The sequence below is a fragment of the Salmo salar genome, chromosome ssa18 (assembly GCF_905237065.1).
Source record: "Salmo salar chromosome ssa18, Ssal_v3.1, whole genome shotgun sequence".
Taxonomy (NCBI): domain Eukaryota; kingdom Metazoa; phylum Chordata; class Actinopteri; order Salmoniformes; family Salmonidae; genus Salmo; species Salmo salar.
Genome location: NC_059459.1, coordinates 7383064 through 7406179, shown reverse-complemented (window position 1 = coordinate 7406179; position 23116 = coordinate 7383064). Strand labels below are relative to the sequence as shown.

The window sequence follows — 23116 nt, the reverse complement described above, 5'->3', positions numbered from 1 at the left end:
TGGCTGAGCTACTGCAATTAAACAATACAACGTTTACACAAAGTTTCTGATTTACTTTCTTCTCTAGTCGACAGTCAACATTAGTAACATAGCTTTTATTTAAAATGCAATAATATTACAGATATTGGCGAAAATATCCCTAAAAAGATGCAGCGACTACGAGGGCGTTGCGTTCTCATTTCTAGTGACGCAATTTTCCCGCCAGTGTGAACGCGGACTGAGCTGTGCACTGCAGGAGAGCGAGAGAGATAAAGTTGTTGAGGAATAATTATTAATATTTTCTGTAGTTTATTTTATCGGCCTTCCAAACGATTTACTGGTAAATAATGCCTTCGTCTCACGATTGGATAAACAAGCCATTGGGCGTTGTCGAAGCGATGTTTGGTAAGAAGACAAATGCCATGGAAGAGGTGCTAGCGAGACCATGCTGGTTCAGGAACTTAGCTAGCTACCTAGCTAACTAGCCGGTGCTAGCCACAGTTAGCTAGCTAGTTACGAGTTTGAAAACAGCTGATTTCCAGATCAACTAACTGATGAGACTGGAATAACTTACTAATGTTAGCTAACGTGGAACTGCTTTAAGTGTGGTGTAGGTTTCCGGGAGGTCATTCATATTTAGTTGAATTTCTATTCTGTATTATAATAGTTAGTCGTTTCTTATGATTACTCAATACACATGTTTACGTCTCCCGTTTATGGTGTTGTGACTTTCTGCTGATCAGCATGCATAATGCGGATGTGGTTTGTCTTTCGCTTCTGTTGTCCTGCAGCCCAGAACAACTCTAACCCAGAATGGGAAGAAAAAGTGTTGGAATACTTCAGAGGGCAGCTGAAGGAAAAGGAATCTCTTAGCTGGGTATGGACATTTTTAAATGTCTCTGAAGAATGCCATTTATTCTCATTTGACTAAAATTGGTCACTGTGAACTAGCAGTACACTAAACACTTAAATGAATATAGAATCCAGCACACCCTTCCTTTGTACATCTTTTGTACGTGTGTTTGTTTTCATTTCAGGTTCCTTCACTGAACGATGTGCCCTTGCACTACTTGAAGCCCAACAGCCTTGTGAAATTCCGTTGTTTGGTCCAAGACATGTTTGATCCAGAGTTCTACATGGGAGTGTATGAGACTGTGGACCCCTCAACCAAGACCAATGTAAGACCTTACACTCTTCCATTTCTTTGCTTCAGTAGCTGCAGAATGCACTGTATTACACAGACACCTGCTGTCAGTGTTCTCTGTTGACATTTCCCTGCATGGGAATCTGCTGATGAGACTCTGAGAAATTATAGGTTGTTCAAGGTGCATTTCACCTAGCCCTGTGAAAACAATCAGTTCTAGTATTGTAGATAGTTCACAGTCTATGTACTTGTTGAAAGTGCAGTCAATTTACTGTAATTGGTGGAAGTATATGGCAAGTAGGAAAAAGCTTTTCCAATCTTGTTCTCTTCCTCCAGTCATTAGTTGTTGTCTGTCTGACAATTCTCAGGTGTTGAGATGTGGGAAGTACAAAGATGTCACAGAATGTGGGGTAAGCTCATCTCTCTAACATTGGCTGGTGCTCTACTTAGACATAGTTTCAAAGATGTGTAGCTAATGTATTAGACCTTTGCATGGAAGTCAGGGCAGGTCATTTTGACACGGAGTAAGCAAGTGTTGTCTACAATGTAGATTTAGTTTAAACCCAGGAGTGGTAGTGTTTTAAGATTCAAATTCACATGACTGCTCTTGATTACCTGTGTTCTTCAGGTGGATTTGAACTCCAGAAACACTGTGACTGCAGAGAGACAGACCTTCTATTGTGTCCCTATTCCAGGAGAGAGCCCTTGGGCTAAAGAGATATCCTTTCTTTCTGCTGTGATATACAGTGCTTTCGGAAAGTATTCAGACCCCTTGACTTTTACCACATTTTGTTACGTTACAGCATTATTCTAAAATTGATTAAAACGTTTTAAAAAATCCCCAGCGTTCTACACACAATACCCCATAATGACAAAGCAAAAACAGGTTTTTGGACATTTTTGCAAATTTATAAAAAAAATTAAGAAAGAAATATCTGATTTACATAAGTATTCAGACCCTTTGCTATGAGATTCAAAATTGAGCTCAGGTGCATCCTGTTTCCATTGATCATCCTTGAGATGTTTCTTCAACTTTATTAGAGTCCACCTGTGGTAAATTTAATTGATTGGACATGAGTTGGAAAGGCACACACCTGTCTATATAAGGTCCCACAGTTGACAGTGCATGTCAGAGGAAAAACCAAGCCATGAGGTCGAAGGAATGGTCCGTAGAGCTCCGAGACAGGATCGTGTCGAGGCACAGATCTAGGGAAGGGTACCAAAACATTTCTGCAGCATTGAAGGTCCCCACGAACACAGTGACCTCCATCATTCTTAAATGGAAGAATTTTGGAGACACCAAGACTCTTCCAAGAGCTGGCCTCCTGAGCAAACTGAGCAATCAGGGGAGACGGGACTTGTTCAGGGAGGTGACCAAGAACCTGATGGTCACTCTGACAGCTCCAGAGTTCCTCTATGGAGATGGGAGAACCTTACAGAAGGACAATGACCCTAAGCACACAGCTAAGACAACAGACAACTTATGAGTGGCTGATTGTCCTTGAGTGGCCCAGCCAGAGCCCGGACTTGAACCCGATCGATCATCTCTAGAGAGACCTGAAAATAGCTGTGCAGTGACGCTCCCCATCCAACCTGACAGAGCTAGAGAGGATCTGCAGAGAAGAATTGGAGAAACTCCCCAAATACAGGTTCGCCAAGCCTGTAGTGTCGTACCCAAGAAGACTCAAGGCTGTAATCGCTGCCAAAGGTGCTTCAACAAAGTACTGAGTAAAGGGTCTGAATACTTTACGTAATAATACACTGTATATTCAACAAAGCATTTTTATTTGGCTGTCTGCCAAAAGAGGAGGGGCTTATCCTCTGACTTTTTGGTCCAAATTCGACTTTGACTCTATGAATATGATTATGCAGTACGCTCTGTGATTATCCATATTTGTTGTTTGTTGAAATTAGTCAGAATTTTGCTCACTATTTGTGTAGGTGCAGTGGTTTGCCTAAGTAGCTGTCTCAAGCTATGGAGTTGTTCTTAACTCTGCCACACAGCTATGGCTGTTCTAGTCAGGCAAGAGTTGTCCCATCCACCTCCTATGTCCCAAGCAGACAGAAGCGCAGTTACGAAGAGGACGACGACGACATGGACACACAACCCCAGAAGCAGAGAGAACCACACACAGGTGGGTACACACCCCTTAAGAACTGCTTTACTTGGATGTTTGAGTCATGCTCGTTAGGGCACACTGTAGCAAACCTTTTTATTGTTTTTTTATATATTTTTTTACAACATGCATTCAGATAGTACCTCCCCGGTTTGGACAGTTTTTTTCTTTAGTTTCATGCCTAGTGAACATGAGCCTGGCTGGTCCAGCCAGGTTGAAGACTCGGTTTTAGCAGTACTACAGTGGTTCCTCATTTTTGAAGTTGCATCATACCGCAGTATAGGATGCTGTGATGTGCTTCGGTGAGTCACAGTGCGTGCCGTTAATGCTCATTTGAATCACCAGAGGGCATCTTTGAGCACGTCTGCTCCATCTCGTCTTTTTATCCGTCTTTTATTAACGAAAATGGTGAACAAATACTGTATGCTTTCCATTGGATATAGAGTATATACATCGTGACCTATTTATAAGGTAGTTTTGTTGGTCGGGCATTGGTACATTTTCGTCAGGGCAAATCAGGTCTGTGATATATTGACTTTAGTCTTGTCAGGTGAACTGTTGTGTCCTCATCTTTTGGTCTGATCATTTCATTCAAGCATTTTAGTTATAAAAATAAGTAACAAATAATTAAACAACAAATTAACTTCATGTTGGCTGAAGAAATTGCAGTCACGAATGCATACCACTGTTTTTAATCTTGCCTGTACTATTGTTGTGTTCCAAATGGTCTGACTTTTTTCAGTAATACATTTCCTTCTCTGCTGCCAATCGCCAGATATCTCAATTCTTATTAGCCAATGCCCATCACGTGATCGGGTCCTTCTCGCAGGCATTGCAGCTTCGAAGCAGGCTGCAAGTGAAGACGGACTGATGCAACGGAGTGCGTAACGTAAAAAAATGTGGGAAAATTCAAGGGGTCTGAACTTTCCACGGTGCAATCGGAAAGTATTCAGACCCCTTGACTTCTTCCACATTTTGTTACAGCCTTGTTCTAAAATTAATGAATAAATCAATCTACACACAATACCCCATAATGGCAAAGCAAAAACGTGTTTTTAGACATTTTTGCAAATTTATATAAATAAAAGTATTCAGACCCTTTACTCAGTACTTTGTTGAAGCAACTTTGGCAGCGATTACAGCCTCGAGTCTTCTTGGGTATGACGCTACAAGCTTGGCACACCTGTATTTGGGGAGTTTCACACAATACCCCATAATGACAAAGCGAAAACGTGTTTATAGAAATTTTTGCGAATGTATAAAAAAAAAACAGAACCCTTATTTACATAAGTATTCAGGCCCTTTGCTATGAGACTCAAAATTGAGCTCAGGTGCATCCTGTTTCCATTGATCATCCTTGAGATGTTTCTACAACTTGATTGCAGTTGACAGTACATGTCAGAGCAAAAACCAAGCCATGAGGTCGAAGGAGTTGTCCATAGAGCTCCGAGACAGGATTGCGTCAAGGCACAGATCTGGGGAAGGGTACCAAAAAATGTCTGCAGCATTGAAGGTCCCCAAGAACACAAGGGCCTCTATCATTCTTAAATGGAGGAAGTTTGGAACCATCAATACTCTTCCTAGAGCTGGCCGCACGGCCAACCTGAGCAATCGGGGGAGAAGGGCATTGGTCAGGGAGGTGACCAAGAACCAGGTGGTCACTCTGACAGAGCTCCAGAGTTCCTCTGTGGAGATGGGAGAACCTTTCAGAAGTACAACCATCTCTGCAGCACTTCAGCAATCAGGCCTTTATGGTTGAGTGGCCAGACAGAAGCCACTCTTGAGTAAAAGGAACATGACAGCCCTCTTGGAGTTTGCCAAAAGGCACTTAAAGGACTCTGACCATGAGAAACAAGATTCTCTGGTCTGATGAAACCAAGATTGAACTCTTTGGCCTGAATGCCAAGCGTCGCATCTGGAGGAAACCTGGCACCATCCCTACGGTGTGAAGCGTGGTGATGGCAGCATTAAGCTGTGGGGATGTTTTGCAGCGGCAGCGACTGAAAGACTAGTCAGGATCAAGGCATAGATGAACGGTATAAAGTACAGGGAGATCCTTGATGAAAACCTGGTCTAGAGCGCTCAGGCTGGGGTCAAGGTTCACCTTCCAAAAAGGAAAACGACCCTAAGCACACAGCCAAGACAACACAGGAGTGGCTTCGGGAGAAGTGTCTGAATCTCCTTGAGTGTCCCAGCCAGAGCCTGGACTTGAACCCGATCTAACATCTCTGGAGAGACCTGAAAATAGCTGTGCAGCAACTCAGCCCATCCAACCTGACAGAGCTTGAGAGGATCTGCAGAGAAGAATGGGAGAAACACCCCAAATACAGGTGTACCAAGCTTGTAGTGTCAAACCTAAGACTTTAGGCTGTAATCGCTGCCAAAGGTGCTTCAACAAAATACTGAGTAAAGGGTCTGAATACTTATGTAAATGTAATATTTCCGTTTTTATATTTTTCATAAATTTACAAAAATGTTTTTTTATTTTTCCTCGTGGTATTGTGTGTAGATTAATACATTTTAGAATAAGGCAGTAACGTAACACCTGGCCTGCAGTTGGGGGCATCGCCAGCTGTGAACTCTGCTGCATGCTCATAATTATTGCCTGATCTGTTGGTATTCATAACCTTATTTAACCAATTCTCCCCTAACCCGGACGCTGGGCCAATTGTGCGCCGCCAAATGGGTCTCCCGGTCGCTGCCGGCTGCAACACAGCCTGGGATCGAACCAGGATCTGTAGTGACGCAGCTAGCACTGCGATGCAGTACCTTAGACCACTGCACCACTCGGGAGGCTCTCAATTCTCATATTTTTTAGTGATGTGATTGGCAATGCACTGAATCATACAGCATTATGCCGGTTGAAAGAGGAATTTAGATAATATTACCATTTATATCAACACACTCGACACTCCCCTTCAACTCTAAATCGCTTTTGTGTGCGTTCCAAATTGATAACTTGAAGTAACATAAGTTAATTGAAAGGAAAATGTGATTATTTATTAGCCTAGTGGTTATTAGTATTTTCGGGCATATCGTGTGAATTAGGCCTCATGTAAAATCCTTGTCAAAAGCTCAAGAGATACTGTTGCGTATAGGTCTAGATTATTTATGGGCTGATCATATAAAAAAATGTTCACCAACTCCAAAGCAAGAACTGGCGCAGGAACTACTGACTCGCTACCTTTTTCTATAATCAATACACCTACTGGTAACTCTTAACTGTTAGGACAGCATATGAGGTCTCCTAAATATCTGTCGACTAGGTGGAACTCTTATGACTGGAGATGCGTCACGCATAGCAAGTTATGGTATTGAGGCTAAAAAGGATGCGCTCTTAGGCCTACAGCTCAATGATGGTTATAAAATGCATGAAGACATTACAATTATGATCATTATTATAATAAGTAATAACAATAAGGAGATAAAGAACAAGGAGGGTAGAGGAGCGAGAGCTGCTTGCATATTATTTTCTGTCTTTATTACACCATAGCAATGATTTTAAAATCAGCCGGATTTGTGAAATTGCTTTATCCAACATTTTGAGTTTGCGTGAGGCTTGGTGCTCACGGAATCAGTAGGCTATTAAACAAACTCAAACAGGCAACATTTATAAAGCCAGGCGCATTTAAGATAGGTCTATAAATAAATAGCCTAATTAAGTTGTTTACTCGCTCCTCAATTCGCTATTGTGCACAAAGTAACATATAGGGAAAGGCTCCAATTCAATGGCGCACTGAAGATTGTTTCAGAACCGTGGATTTACTTTTCCGCGTAGGACTGACTGACTCACTCATTTGTGGCTTTCCTTCAAAATAAGTTGTACTATAAAGAAGGGTTAACGACACATTATTTCTGATAATCTTTAGCATTCCCAGTCTCTCTCTCACTACAGCTCATTTTGTTTGAATTATGTGGATTATAATAAATGGACACTTTTTTTAGGGGTTGATGCGTTTTTTTTTGTTAGGTAAAATCAGGACTGTGATATTGTGTTCGAAATGTAAAACTTTAGAGGACTTCAGCCTTGAATTCATTTCAAGTTTGCCCTTTTTTGGCCGTTAGGCTGCGCTTTACAATAGGTCAGTCGGTGATCTGTATCCTAAACTGTAGCACAAATTGGGGGATTTTTCACACCTAGCCGAGCTATTAGACTAACCCTTTGTAAATGAATGGAGGTGGGAATTGTTCTGTCCGAGAGTCTCTCTCTCTCTTGCGCTAGAGTCTTGCATCGGGCAAAAAAAATCAACTGGCGGGTTGTCCCAGAGTTGAGAACTTGGGTAAATACAATGGCGCAATTACACTTGACATGTGGATTCAGATTTATTAAACATTTTTTTGTTATGCATTGGTGCTCGTGCAGAGGGTGCAATTCACCATGGAGTGGGACAGTTCCCAGCTGAAAACTGCAGATAAAATAAGGCCAGCTTTTGTGAAAAAAATACTTATGAATCTTGTTGATTTACTAAATTGCGTCAGAGGCCACACTCGCCTCGGAGGCGAGCGAACAGCCTACTCTTCACTAGACAACTACGTGGTTCCAAACAGGGGCGAAAATCTGATATCCACTTTGGAGGGGACAATTACATTAAATTTTCTCGAGCAATTCCTGAGGGGGACACCAAAAGTAGTGCTGTAACACATAGCCTACATTGTAATATGGTAAATGTATATTGAGGAACCAAAGAAATAAGGTGTTTGCCGTACTCCTAACTACCGGTACCCAAAACTACACAACTAATCACAACAGCAATACCATTGCCTTAAACTGGTGACTGAACTAAGATTTGTTAAAGTTGAGAGTGGGGGTATCCATGGCATATTCCAATTATGTTCCAATTTTACAAGTCAAAAAAATTGAGAACCTTTCATAATGTTGCCAAACAAAGACTCAACAAACTTACCTGAGACTCCCTGTCTCTGCCAGTCTGTCCCTGCATATCTGTCCCCAACTCTGCTGTCTGTGTGCCATCTGTTGCCTGCTCTGCCTAATGACATCATTGTGAAACATTTCCATTAGAATTTCATTTCTTTCTTATGAACATTTTATCAACTAGTCTTTGAGATATTAGGGTTACTAGGGTTCTTACTATGCGTTTTGGTGTATTGAAAAATACTCTGATGTCCGTCTTTTATTTTTCTACCTGGCTGGCTGGCTGGCTACACACACAGTGTGTAGGTTATTTACAGTAGGAGATGGGCTTCTATCATCTTCAATCATTCTATTTGGGCTTCGATCTAAAAGGTAGCTAGAAAATGTGAAACGGATTAAAATGACAACAGTTGACAGCTGTATGAGTTCACCATTTACACAACATATGCTGCAACCTTTTGTAGTTTTAATAGTTTGTTTCATATTGGCTGGCTTCCAACAATAGCTGAATTTGCAAAGCTAGCGAGCACCAATTCACTTTCAGTGGTGTTTGCTATAATCTTTGCTACCCGGGTTAAATAAAGGTGAAATAAAATAAATAAAAAAGTTCCCTTGCGACAATTTAGCTTTTGCAACGAGACCATTAAATATATTTAAGACAATGGTAGAAGAGAGTGTAGTTCTGTTCAGTTTGGACTTCAGTTTATCGCTAACCTTATCACAGGGACTTTGAAGCACTAACTTACATCATCTGCATGCTGATTCCATCTTTGACGACGCCACATAAATGGAATAGGTACTAGCTAGCTTAATAGTTAATATTTGCGCGCTAGCTCTGCATATTCAGCTAGTGTGTGTGTGCGCGATTGACTTGTTGAACCTCACGGCAGTTACGTGCAAACTAAGGAACTGGCAGTGGATCGAACCATTGTGAGGCAAAGGGCGGGGGGGTCTCAATCTTTTGAAACTTAAAAACGCGCTATTAAGTGTCTATAATCGGCACAATTGCTTTCATTGCGTATTATTAATATTATTTAAATTACATAGTTATGTTTCAGTGATATATTGGGGGGGACAAATCATATTTTTCCCAGGATGGGGGGGTCGTGTCCCCCCCGTCCCCCCGGGATTTCCGCCCCTGAATCAATTTGTTGTATTGTTGGGGAATGGATTGACTCTCGGAACTCGTAAGTCGGCCATTTTCTTGAGTATAATCATCCATTCAGAAGGTTAAACCTGTAGGTCTTAGGTCGGGCAGCCAATTCAATTAGATTACCAGGTTCATTTTCCATTCGGTCAAAATAATCCGTGCCGCCTTGCAACGTTATGAAGTCCAAAAGTTATGGGCGGAGTTAGAAAGTTGTCTGTCAGAAGTATTACAATGTAAATGTACTTTTCCTTAATCTGTCTGTCAGCGTATTTCAAGACGTGGTATGTGAAGGTGCGTGCAGCGAGATACCCGATGGGTTGGAGGATACTTTCCTTGTCAATCATCTTGAGGGAAAAAAAAACTATACTTAACTGGAAATCGACCAATATTACATTAACACAATGGAAAGGTCAAATGCTTTATTATCTAAATGTTGAAAGTGCGTGGGCAACGGAGAGAAACAAAATGTTGCCGTTTGAGGCCATGTGGTGGAGAGTCATGCTGAAGATGGGGGTGGTGTGTGAGCATGTGGAGCTGAGCAGGTGTGATGTAGTTGATCATTGTGTGATGTTTTTGTAATGTAACAAAAAAATAAGGAAAAGTACAGCTCCCAACACGAATCTGATTATGAATAGGATTTATTTCGTTTACATTCTTCATTGTAACCATTAATGTCACAAATAATTGAGCAGATTAACTTGGCAAAAAATACGTTTTATTAGACTATCAGAAAGAATGTCTTATTTATTTTGATCCAGGGCCACAAATGAGTGAGTCACTGAGCTTTACGCTGACAAATATAGCTTTATGCCCCAAAATAGCCTACTAAATAGGCCAAGCCTAAACAAATACATTAAATTGTCTAAATAAACAAGTACATTTTAATAATTAAAACAAATTCAATGGCTCAGCTCTTGAAAATATGGGCAACCTTTTTTCCGTCCGTTTCCTCGCAAGACTCTTCAGTTTCTTCTTCACATCAGCAAAGGAGGAGTCCGTGTTTCAGAAACTCCCATCATCAAAAGGGGCTATCGGTATTTCCACACTGGTAAATAAAGCCAGTATGAAATCTTAGATTTCTTTCTGTGTTTTTCGAGGGAGAGAAACCAAAAGCATAATCAGTGTTCTAACTCCCCCTTGTGATAGTGTGGCGGAATGATGCAATTTACCACTATCTGCCACAGTGTCGCGGCATAAACTCTCAACTTTTTAATTGAGAAACCACTATACCAACCGTTCTCTCTTCTATTTACAGAGCCCCATGGCAACGGGGACTCCAAGCGGCAGGAGACCGAAGCCCCCTCCAGCCAGACAACTGCCCCCTCAGACTGTTCCTCCCATCTGGACCTCAACTTTCCCCTGCCGGGGGAGAGGGGGCCAGCCTGTCTAGTGAAGGTAAAACAAACCAAATCATCCTGGGTGATTTTAATTTTTTAGGCCCAGCCTGTCCAGTGGTTGATTTATATAATATTTTGCCTGGGTTTTGTAACTAAGCTTTATCAAGGGACTAGCCTATTTGTGTGTCAGAATAGTCAAGTGATCCCAAAGATCCCATTGACTCTGACTCACCAGGTGCTCTGTTGACAGGTCTATGAGGGGTTGGACAGCTTCAAACTGAACGACACACTGGAGATCTACGGGATTCTCTCCGTCAACCCAGTCCTGACTGTGCTGGGGGAAGAAAAGTAGGGCGCTTGAGTTTCTTTTTAAATGAGGTTTGTTTCGTTTTAGTTGCGTTTTGGGCGTCCGTATTGCTCACAGCATTGTGTATCCACGCAGAGACCCCTCGTCGTTGCTGCTAAACCCCAGCGAGAGTATGGAGAGTCCAGAGGAACAGAGAGCTCATGACCCCCCTGCTTCACTGGTGCCCCGTCTCCACATGCTGTACGCCCGTCCCCCTGCAACACAACAACCCCCTTCTGCCCTCTGCTCCCACAGAGGACCACAGCGCCTGTAAGACTGGGACACATCACAATATACATTTACTTGTATTCACTGAGGGCGGTGCAATTCTCCCACTGACATCAATGAATGATTTATGCGAAAAATCTGAGTTTGGACCTGAATTGTATGCTTTTAAAAAAGAAAATCAAATTATAGTGTTCCTTAACTGTTATGTGGAGTGTCTGTTTTAAACTTTTGTGTCTCACCTTCTCAGTTGTATCCTCTTTCCTGGTCGAGATGGCATCTGTGAGGGCAGAGCTGCTTGCTTACCTCACTCACGTTCTTCTGGGAGACGGACTGGCTGCCGAGTACCTCTTACTGCACCTCATCTCTAACGTGTGCGTGTGCACTCCATACACAAAGGGATGGTTTCCCCAAACCCAGCGTGAGCTTAGTCCTGGCATAAAACATTTCAATGGACGTTCTCCATTTGACAATGATTTTTAATCCAGAACTAGGCTTAATCTGGGTCCGGGAAACCGTGCCAGAGATACATTTATGTATGTTTTCTTTCTCTATTTACGACTCCATTTGTAGTGCATAGTAAGTACCACCACAACTCTTTATTGTAACAAGCTCCAAGGTGGTTCCTGATAGTGATTGTGTGGTTCTCTGTCATCACAGGTATACCAGGCGGGATGTCCTGCCTTTGGGTAAATTCACCCTGAATCTGAGTGGCTGCCCGCTCAACTCCTACACAGAGCGACTCTATCAGATCATCCAGCAGCTGGTGCCTTGTGTGAGTTAATATTCTTTATCGTGGTCCGTGTTAAATCAACTGGTTTGACTGTTACTTGAGATTATGAATTGAGATGTCGCAGCACGTCTGGGTGCCACTAGTAATTGAGATTAATATTGAGTAGAACACTGACATGCAACTCCTGCCTGAAGTGTGGCAGTACAGTTTCTTCATCGTCATGACTAAATGAATTTAGCCATCCACTTAAGGTCACTATTAGATTAGATTCTGAAAGAAGGCATACTTTGTAGATCTCTAGGATGACAATTAGGGATCCATGGGCTCGTGGGTAACATTGCTTGTTCCGAATCTGAGGGCAGTGGCTTTGGAGTTTGACAGTTTGTATGTGTACATATCCCAAAGAGAAATTTGCTTGCGAACATACACTCTTTATACAAAAAGTACACTACCGTTCAAAAGTTTGGGGTCACGTAGAAATGTCCTTGTTAATGAAAGAAAATGTTTTTTTTTTTTTTGTCCATTTTAAAATGACATCAAATTGATCAGAAATAGTGTAGACATTGTTAATGTTGTAAATGCCTATTGTTGCTGGAAACGGCTAATTTAAATATATATATATATTTGTAATGGAATAGCTACATAGGCGTACAGAAGACCCATTATCAGCAACCATCACTCCTGTGTTCCAATGGCACGTTGTGTTAGCTAATCCAAGTTTATCATTTTAAAAAGGCTAATTGACCATTAGAAAACCCTTTTGCAATAATGTTAGCACAGCTGAAAACAGTTGTTCTGATTAAAGAAGCAATAAAACTGTCCTTCTTTAGACTAGTTGAGTATCTGGAGCAAAACGTTTATCATTTAAAACAATAAACTTGGATTAGCTAACACAACGTGCCATTGGAACACAGGAGTGATGGTTGCTGATAATGGCCCTCTGTACACCTATGTAGATATTCTATTAAAAATCTGCCGTTTCCAGCTACAATAGTCATTTAGAACATTGACAATGTCTACACTGTATTTCTAATCAATTTGATGTTATTTTAATGTATAAACATTTTAGTTTTTCTTTCATTAACAAGGAAATCTAAGTGACCCCAAACTTTTGAACAGTAGTGTATGTGGACACCCTTTCAGATTAGTGGATTCCGCTATTTCACCGACACCCGTTGCTGACCGTTGTATAAAATCGAGCACACCGCCATGCAATCTCCATAGACAAACATGGCCTTACTGAAGAGCTCAGTGACTTTCAACGTGGCACCGTCATAGGATGCCACCTTTCCAACAAGTCAGTTAGTCAAGTTTCTGCACTGCTAGAGCATCCCCGGTCAACTGTAAGTGCTGTTTATTGTGAAGTGGAAACATATAGCAGCAACAATGGTTCAGGCGCGAAGTGGTAGGCCACACAAACTCACAGAACGGGACCGCCAAGTACTGAAGCGGGTAGAACGTCAAAATCGTCTGTTCTCAGTTGCAACACTCGCTACCGAGTTCCAAACTGCCTCTGGAAGCAGCGTCAGCACAAGAACTGTTCATCGGGAGCTTCATGAAATGGGTTTCCATGGCCGCACACAAGCCTAAGATCACCATGCGCAATGCCATGCGTCGGCTGGAGGGGTGTAAAGCTCGCCGCCATTGGACTCTGGAGCGGTAGAAACGCATTCTCTGGAGTGATGAATCTCACTTCACCATCTGGCAGTCCGATGGATGAATCTGGGTTTGGCTGATGCCAGGAGAACGCTACCTGCTCCAATGCGTAGTGCCAACTGTAAAGTTTTGTGGAGGAGGAATTATGATCTGGGGCTGTTTTTCATGGTTCCGGCTAGGCCCCTTAGTTCCAGTGAAGAGAGATCTTAACGCTACAGCATACAATGATATTGTAGACGATTCTGTGCTTCCAACTTTGTGGCAACAGTTTGGGGAAGGCCCTTTACTGTTTCAGCATTACAATAGCCCCGTGCACAAAGCGAGGTCCATACATAAGTGGTTTGTTGAGATAGGTGTGGAAAACCTTGACTGGTCTGCACACAGCCCTGACCTCAAGCCCATCGAACACCTTTGGGATGAATTGGACCGCCGACTGCGAGCCAGGCGTAATCGCCCAACATCTGTGCCCAACCTCACTAATGCTATTGGCTGAATGGAAGCAAGTCCCCGCAGCAATGTTCCAACATCTAGTGGAAAGCCTTCCCAGAAGAGTGGAGGCTGTTATAGCAGAAAAGAGGAGACCAACTCCATATTAATCCCCGTGATTTTGGAATGAGATGTTCGACAAGCAGGTGTCCACATACTTTTGGTCATGTATTGTACATTGCATGAGTATAATGTATCACACGACATGCATTACAAGACTTGAACCGACAGACACTGTACATTGATAAACTAACTTCGGTTACCGTTTTTCTTCTCCCCGTTAGTCTTACCGTCTCAGTATGAGCCTCCACACAATGAACAGCATGCGTCTGGTGCCTAAGAAGGACTACGTGGCCAACCGGCTGGTGAGTGGAGCCTTGCAGCTGGCCAGGAACACCTCCCTCTTCCTGGATGAGACGCAGCTGGAGCAGGGTCAACTGGACAGCTCAGGTAAGAGGAGGGGGAACTGTGAACTACGGGCCGCAACTAGGGCTTTGACCCTGAGCCACTAGGGCAAGAAACTGAGGCCCTGCCAAGAAACAACTTTTAAGCTCGGACACTCGTGTAGATCTGAGAGGATTTGATAGGTGTTCATAATGTGGCGATTGCTCCAACTTGCCCTCTGATAGGCTAGGTGGAATTTTCCACATTGCTTGTACCCGTCTTATCCTCTCAGATGTCCACAAGTGGGGATAGGTGGTAGGGACAAGGGGTTGTTTCTGGGCAGGGCGAAAGAACTACGGTGACTGGGAACACATTTTTAAGACGAGCGCGCAGCAGATATCGGAGTGCCTCTAGCTTTTGTGTGCGAAGTCCGGGGTATATTAATGAATTCATTTGGTTTACCAATTGCCGGTAGTGCAATGTCATGTAATCCGTTGAATAGCTTTGTGCCGTGGCGAGATGTCCATAGATATCCGTGTGTGCTGTAGGTGTGCGGAACATCACTGCCCTGGGGAACCTGATCTCTTGGCAGAAGGTCGATTATGACTTCAGCTACCACCAGATGGAATTCCCCTGCAATATTAACGTGCTCGTCACATCAGAGGGCCGATCGCTGCTGCCGGTGAGTACAAAACAAGAGGGTCTGAGGAGGCAAGGCCCACACACCAGAGGGCGTAAGTGGGGGGGTGTGTGTGTGTGTGTGTGTCCGCGTGCGTGCAGGGGTTAGGTTTCAGCCAGGATGTCAGGAGACTGACACGTGTCAAATGCCATGGGGTTGTTTCCAACCAGCGCCACCATGCTGCCCATTCTCACTGCCCATTGGTCACCCCAGCCCCCTAGCAGCGTATGGTCTGGCTTTAGAACTTGGCCTCACCGTGTTGCCAAAGGAATGCGCTGTGTGCTATTTCTGTGTGTCGGTCGAATGGAGTTGCTATGGCTGCAGCTGTGGCACCGGGACAATCCTGGCCAGAGGCGTCGGGATAGGCCCGTCTATCAGGCCACGCCACAGTGAAGGGCAGGGTGAGTGTGTCATAAACAACTGTGGGAGCAGATGGTCACAAGTTAATTTTCCTGTCGATGATGAGTACGTGTTGTGAAATGAGCTGATGAAGTTTTATATACACACCAACTCGGTTTAAGTGAACCAGTGCCTACTAGCACCAGAGGTTTGAAATCAAGCCCTCGACATGAGGACTTCCTGCAAATACCTCGTCAACATATTTGCCACACTCCCATTGACTGGATGGTCTGAATCTTTCTCGGGCCGTTACAGGAAACTCATAGAATCTCTGCTCCCATTCCACAGTCGGACTGCCAGGTGCCCCTACAGCCCCAGGTGACCCCACCCAACATGGAGGAGTATCTCACTACCATCCACATGGCACAGTTCACGTCACAGATGAACAAGTTCCGTGTGTACCTGAGTCTGGCCCGTACCCTCGACTACAGCATCTCTGATGAGGTCACCAAGGTGAATGCTACTTTAGATTTCTCAGGTTTCCAAACCTTTTGTTATGAACCCAGCTTCTGTGCTGAAAGCAATATTGAATAGTTAAGCTCAGTCAAGGTGTTTTTGTTTAAGGTCGTGGTAAGGTAGCAGGTTTCCAAGACCTGTGGTTACTGCGACCACTCCCTCTGTTTTCTATAGAAATTGGCCTAATTTGTTTCTTATTTTTGTTCAATCTTATTCAGTTGCCTTGTTACTTTTTTCCACAGGCAGTTGAGGATGACTTTGTTGACATGCGCAAAGATGACCCCCAGAGCGTCACCGCAGAGGACCTGCATAGGATGCTTGTTGTCGCAAGGTACGTGAAAGTTATTCGGCCGTACCTGTCCTGACGTCTTCATTCAGCATGACACGCTCCTCAAGTTAAGCAATCATTTTCTGTAGCTAAGTCGGCGTAACGTTTGTCCCCAGGTTGCTGTCCTTAAGTATGGGACAGACCACCCTTTCCCGAGATGGATGGATGAGAGCCAAGCACATAGACATGCTTCGCAGGAGCAGGACCGAACAACAGAAGAGTCTCAATGGCAACGAGCCTTAATCACAAACACCCATCCGGTGTGGAAATAAAAAATATGTTATGTGGAACAAACATTTTTCATTTTGATACTAGAAGAGCAATTTTTTTGTTGAAAAGTTCAACTTAATAAAACTTTTATGTACAAAAGTTTGTTCTTTTTCATAGCACTGGGATTCTATTTAGCTTTTTTGCTTTGGTATTGAGAGATCAGGATAAGCTTTTTATCAGTTGTCATATTTGCAATTTCTCGAATAAGAATTTTTTTTTAAATCCTGGCAAAACAAAATGACATGACTAATTGTACTGTGGGATATTTTGAGTGCTTTGTATGTTACTGCCTTAAACTCCATTGAAGTACTGTTTACATTTGGGATTCAGTCCAGGTAAGTTTGAACTAATGCAAAATATATGCGAAGCCAATGTTGACTTTTCTCCCCTTACTCTAGACCAAATGTTGTCGTTCTTAGATCAACATGTTGGATCTGGTATTGAAAGTATATGTAAATAGGGCATTTTGAGATCATATTTTATTCTCCCCATCTCATGCCTGAAAGTTCTCAGGAGTGAATACAATCATGATTTGCTGAATGAGCTTCCCCAAAATGTAATTCTTGCTTTATGGGATCAGTTTGTGAATGATTGTTTGCACTCATTAAAATATGGACAGCTTGACATTTATTTTGGGCTAATTATTTTAAGGGATACCCTAGATTCGGACCCAAATGCATATATACAGTACCAGTCAAGTTTGGACACCTACTGTCCTCAAGGGTATTTCTTTTTGTATCTACATTGTAGAATAATAGTGAAGACATCAAAACTATGAAATAACACACATGGAATTATGTAACCAAAAAAGTGTAAAACATCTTAGAGATTCTTCAAAGGAGCCACCCTTTGCCTTAACAGCTTTACACGCTTGTCATTCTCTCAACCAGCTTCATGAGGTAGTCACCTGGAATGCGGAAAATTAAGAGCTTTGAACGTTTTAAGTGCAGTCACAAAAACCAAGCGCTATGATAAACTGTCTCATGAGGACCGCCACAGGAAAAGAAAACCCATAGTTACCTCTGATGCAGAGGATCAGTTCATTAGAGTTACCAGCTTCAGAAATTGCAGCCCAAATAAATGTTAGCGGACACACCTCAACATCAACTGTTCAGCGGAGACTGAATCAGGCCTTCATGGTCAAATTGCTGCCAAGAAACCACCACTACTAAAGGACACCAATAAGAGACTTGTTTGGGCCAAGAAACACGAGCAATGGACATTAGACCGGTAGAAATGTCTTTTGGTCTGAGGAGTCCAATTTTGAGATTTTTGGTTCTAACCGCCGTGTATGTGAAATGCAGTGTAGTTGAACGGAGGATCTCCGCATGTGTGGTTCCCACCCTGAAGCATGGAGGTGGGGGTGCTTTGCTGGTGACACTGATTTATTTAGAATTCAAGGCGCATGGTTACCACAGCATCCCATCTGGTTTGCGCTTAGTGGGACTATCATTTGTTTTTCAACAGGACAATGACCCAACACACCTCCAGGCCGTGTATGAGCTATTTGACCAAGGAGAGTGGAGTGCTGCATCAGATGACCTGGCCTTCACAATCACCCGACCTCAACCCAATTGAGATGGTTTGGGATGAGAGTGAAGGAAAAGCAGCCAACAAGTGCTCAGCATATGTGGGAACTCCTTCAAGACTGTTGGAAAATTATTCCAGGTGAAGCTGGTTGAGAAAATGCCAAGAGAGTGCAAAGCGGTCATCAAGGCAAAAGGTGGCTACTTTGAAGAATCTCAAATATATTTTTTATTTGTGTAACACTTTTTTGGTTAATACAATGTAGAAAATAGTCAAAGAAAAACCCTTGAATGAGGTGTGTCCAAACTCTTGACTGGTACTGTAATACGACAGTTGGGTGAAAATGTTCACACTTCAACTCATGAAACAGATTCAGAACAGTTGGCCATGTAAAATAGTTAATACCTTCAATTTACTGAAATTATTCAAGACAGTGTAGCTACGGTATATTTTTCATAACAGGAAAAAGGACTTGCAACAGTAGAAATATGAATAAATAGGATATTTTAATATTCAATAAAATGAGTACAACATCAAAAACCATGAAAAGTCAGTTTAAAGAGATGGAAGTACGACCACAGACATGGGACAATGCAGGAAAATGTACTTAGATGCTGTGCAATTGTGTTGCGTCATCACTCACAATACATGTAACTACATTTTCTATGGGCAGGATTAGGGTTGCAAACCTAGGCAGGATCCTTACTGGAGCATGTCTGGTATAAGTCAGTGTTTCCCAACCCTGGTCCTCGAGTACCCCCAAGAGTACACATTTTTGTTGTAACCCTGGACAAGCACACCTGATTCAACATGTCAACTAATCATCAAGCCCTCAAAATCAGTTGAATGAGGGGTGTTTGTCAAGGGCTACAACGAAACTGTACTGTCGGCGGTACTCGAGGACCAGGGTTGGGAAACACTGGTAAGTGAAGTCAACCATTGAGCGTTTAGTACTATTCTGTACGTAGATCCAAGACTCTCAGTTTAGTATGATATGTTACATTTGGTATGGTTACATAAGACAGATGGTTACTTAAGGCAAAAAACAGGGAGGTTGGTGGGTAGATGGGTGGGCGTATAACGCCAACGTCTAGCAACCCAAAAGTTGCGAGCTCAAATCTCACCACAGACAACTAACATTGTAGCTAATTTGCAACTACTTGCTACTTTGCATGTTAGCTAACCCTAACCCTTAGACTAGCTAACTCTAGACAAAAAATACCCAATTCCAACATTAAAATCCCATCTCAAAAGGAATGTTTACACTTTAAAGAAACTTAATTTTTACAGTAGGTCCGAGTTGCTCCAGTCCAGTATATGCATTCCTAAATACAATAAAATCACAAATTCAACCCTTAGCCCTGCTTAAAGCCTTATTGTATTCCTATTGCATTGCAGCTATCATATTAAAGCTTTGGCAGTGCAAGACAATATCAGCAGGTCTGGTGACTGAGGAGTCAGCACCCACAATTCCCAGGACAGACAACAGTCTCACTATATAAAGGTTACACAGAAACATGTACAACCATCCCAGACTCTGGGATACAGCGGGTGAGCAGGCTACACCACTGAATGCTGTGAAGAACAGAGGAAATGACAGATTAGTACAGAAACGTTATAAGTGACCATTTATCTTGGGATATTCTTGCCTGAGGAAGAACAGAAGATACTCCTAGTAGAAGCTACCACACCCAGAGGAGTTTAATAAATAGGTTGAAATTAGTCAGGGGCCGGTCTTTACTAAGTATTAATTCCTTTAGGGCAGGGATCAACAACTAGATTCAGCCGCGGGCCCATTTGTTTTCTTGAGCGGATGGTCGGGGGGCCGGAACATGATTACAAATCATTTGTAGACTGCAAATTAACCGCAAGAAGCCCCCCAAAAATATAATATTGGAATAAAACGTAATAATTTCAAACCTTGCTTACATTTGTTTATGATCACGTGTCTATTATTCTTGGAAATACTTGGGAACACATTTCTCAAATTAAAATCACTTGAAGCTCATTTCCTGGTGTTTTTTATATCCAACAATGAACATTAAACAATTTTTTTTGGGGGGGGCTCAGAAAACTTGCGGGGGTCCAAATAAAACCACCCGCGGGCCGCCATTTAGGGAACCCTGCTTTAGGGGGTGTCGTCAGTGTTTAAAACAGGGATCTCCAACCCTGTTCCAGGAGAGCTACCGTCCTGTAGGTTCACTCCAACCCTAATCTAGCACACCTGACTAATAATTAGCTGTTGAGCTGTATCAGGTTAATTACAACTGGGGTTGGAGGTAAAACCTACAGGAGGTTAGCTCACCAGGAACAGGGTTGGAGAGCCCTGGTTAAGTATCAGTAACACATTCCAATGGGTCGCGCTAACTCTAACCATTAACCAAATGAGAGTAGCGCTCCACTGCCTGGTTCCCAGATGATCTTATGGTATGGCTCATAAGCCACAGGGAAAAGGCTATGCATCAACAGGAAAGACCTGCTGGAGCACCCCCTTTGACTGGGCGTTACAGGAGTTCAGATACTGTGCTGTACAACTTCCATACATAATGTGTTCACAGCAACACCCCATATTATGAGGTTCACAAGCCTTATGAACACGGTCACATTTATTTCTTTTTATTTAACTAGGCAAGTCAGTTTGGAACAAATTCTGATTTACAATGACGGCCTACCGGAGAACAGTCGTTCTGCCTTGTTCAGGGGCAGAACGACAGTTTTTTTTTTTTTACCTTGTCAGCTCGGGGATTGGATCCAGCAACCTTTTCGGTTACTGGGCCAAAGCTCTAACCGCTAGGCTACCTGCCGCCCCACATAGCATATACTAAACACATAACAAATCATTAGATATAGGGCATAATCATTACATAGAGGAATGTTGCTGTAGGGCCTTCTCGGACTAAAAAAAGCATGGATAATCTTCATAAACACTTTTTTTGTCCAGTATTAGGCCCATTTCCTGGACCTAGATTAAGCCTGTGGGGTGTACCTGTGTCAAATGCCATTCCATTGTACTCAATATGTATGCAAGTTTGTATCCCTCCAAAAGTTTTACATTACAGATATTATAGTTCTATTTCTACAGATGGCACACAAAAATACCAGCAGCAGGTGCCTGGGATGTTTTTCTGCACATCTATTGTAACACAATCTCCAGTCTCCCACGGGACTGGATATGCAAGATTATTACACAAACATGAGCCACACAAACACACGAAGCTCATGTCCTGAGTATTCAACACCATTTAAAAGCATATAAGCCGGGTGATGGAATATCCCAGGATAAAGATGGCGTTACCCTGAAAAGGATCTCATATACAGTACCAAGATCAAACAAATGATGCTGCAACACGATGGAATAAACTCAACTCTAAAAAGGTAGATTTGCCATAAATACCTACTACACAATCTCCAACTTTAATTTCCTGTTAAAGCCTACGCTTTAGATTCAGGAGTGCATAAAGCATTTGAAAAGTGGGTTTTTATAAGGTTTGGACGGGCCACTTTGCATTATTCTATATGCTACTGGACAGTGTCAACTATGAGACAGACTTTGGGTTTCATAAACCTAATGCACCCTCAGACATTAGGTACAATCGTTTATGTACAATTTTTTATTAAAGTCCTCTCTATCCACTAATGCTTACAGAATCAAAACAACATTATTTTGTCAGTTGAAAGTGAATATTGGGTATTCAAGTAAAAAAAACGCTCATTACCCTTCGGAAATGTTCTGTAGCAGTGCATCTTACTCTAACATCAATATGATCAAAAGCCAAACTGTACAGAGATGTACAGTACCAGTCAAAAGTTTGGACACACCTACTCATTCAAGGGTTTCTCTTTATTTGTACTATTTTCTACATTGCAGAATAATAGTGAAGATATAAACTATGAAATAACACATATGGAATCATGCGGTAACCCCCCAAAAAAGTGTAAAACAAATCAAAATAAATTTTATTTGAGATTCTTCAAATAGCCACCCTTTGCCTTGATGACAGCTTTGCACACTCTTTGCATTCTCTCAACCAGCTTCATGAGGTAGTCACCTGGAATGCATTTCAATTAACAGGTGTGCCTTGTTAAAAGTTCATTTGTGGAATTTCTTTCCTTCTTAATGTGTTTGAGCCAATCAGTTGTGTTGTGACAAGGTAGGGGTGGTATACAGAAGATAGCCCTATTTGGTAAAAGACCAAGTCGATATTATGGAAAGAACAGCTCAAATAAGCAAAGAGAAACGACAGTCCATCATTACTTTAAGACATGAAGGTCAGTCAATACGGAACATTTCAAGAACGTTGAAAGTTACTTCTAAACGCAGTCGCAAAAACCATCAAGCGCTATGATGAAACTGCCTCTCATGAGGACCACCACAGGAAAGGAAGACCCATGCAGAGGATAAGTTCATTAGAGTTACCAGCCTCAGAAATTGCAGCCCAAATAAATGCTTCAGTGTTCAAGTAACAGACACATCTCAACATTAACTGTTCAGAGGAGACCGCGTGAATCAGGCCTTCATGGTTGAATTGCTGCAGAGCAACCACCACTACTAAAGGAATAAGAAGAGACTTGTTTGGGCCAAGAAACACGAGCAATGGACATTAGACCGTTGGAAATCTGTCTTTTGGTCTGAGGAGTCCAAATTTGAGATGTTTGGTTCTAACCGCCATGTCTGTGATACGCAGTGTAGGGTTCCCACCCTGAAGCGTGTGGGTGCTTTGCTGGTGACACTGACTTATTTAGAATTCAAGGCACACTTAACCAGCATCCCATCTGGTTTGCACTTAGTGGGACTATCTGTTTTTCAACAGGACAATGACCCAACACACCTCCAGGATGTCTAAGGGCTATTTGATCAAGAAGGAGGAGTGTGGAGTGCTGCATCAGATGACCTGGCCTCCACAATCACCTGACCTCAACTGAGATGGTTTGGGATGAGTTGGACCACAGAGTGAAGGAAAAGCAGCCAACAAGTGCTCAGCATATGTGGGAACTCCTTCAAGACTGTTGGAAAAGCATTCCATGTG

General features: G+C 42.5%; 1 protein-coding gene across 1 annotated transcript; it reads left to right on the top strand.

Moving 5' to 3' along the window:
- Window positions 1–232: 232 nt before the first annotated feature.
- mcmbp (minichromosome maintenance complex binding protein) lies at window positions 233–17186 on the top strand. The gene is given in 17 exon segments (NM_001141687.1): window positions 233–384; window positions 771–856; window positions 1017–1157; window positions 1492–1533; window positions 1752–1841; window positions 3126–3258; window positions 10519–10658; window positions 10851–10948; window positions 11043–11156; window positions 11158–11216; window positions 11422–11545; window positions 11832–11946; window positions 14331–14496; window positions 14979–15112; window positions 15797–15961; window positions 16207–16295; window positions 16409–17186. Coding segments are annotated over 17 exon segments (1881 nt in total). The 5' UTR covers window positions 233–326; the 3' UTR covers window positions 16536–17186.
- The last annotated feature ends 5930 nt before the right edge of the window (window positions 17187–23116 follow it).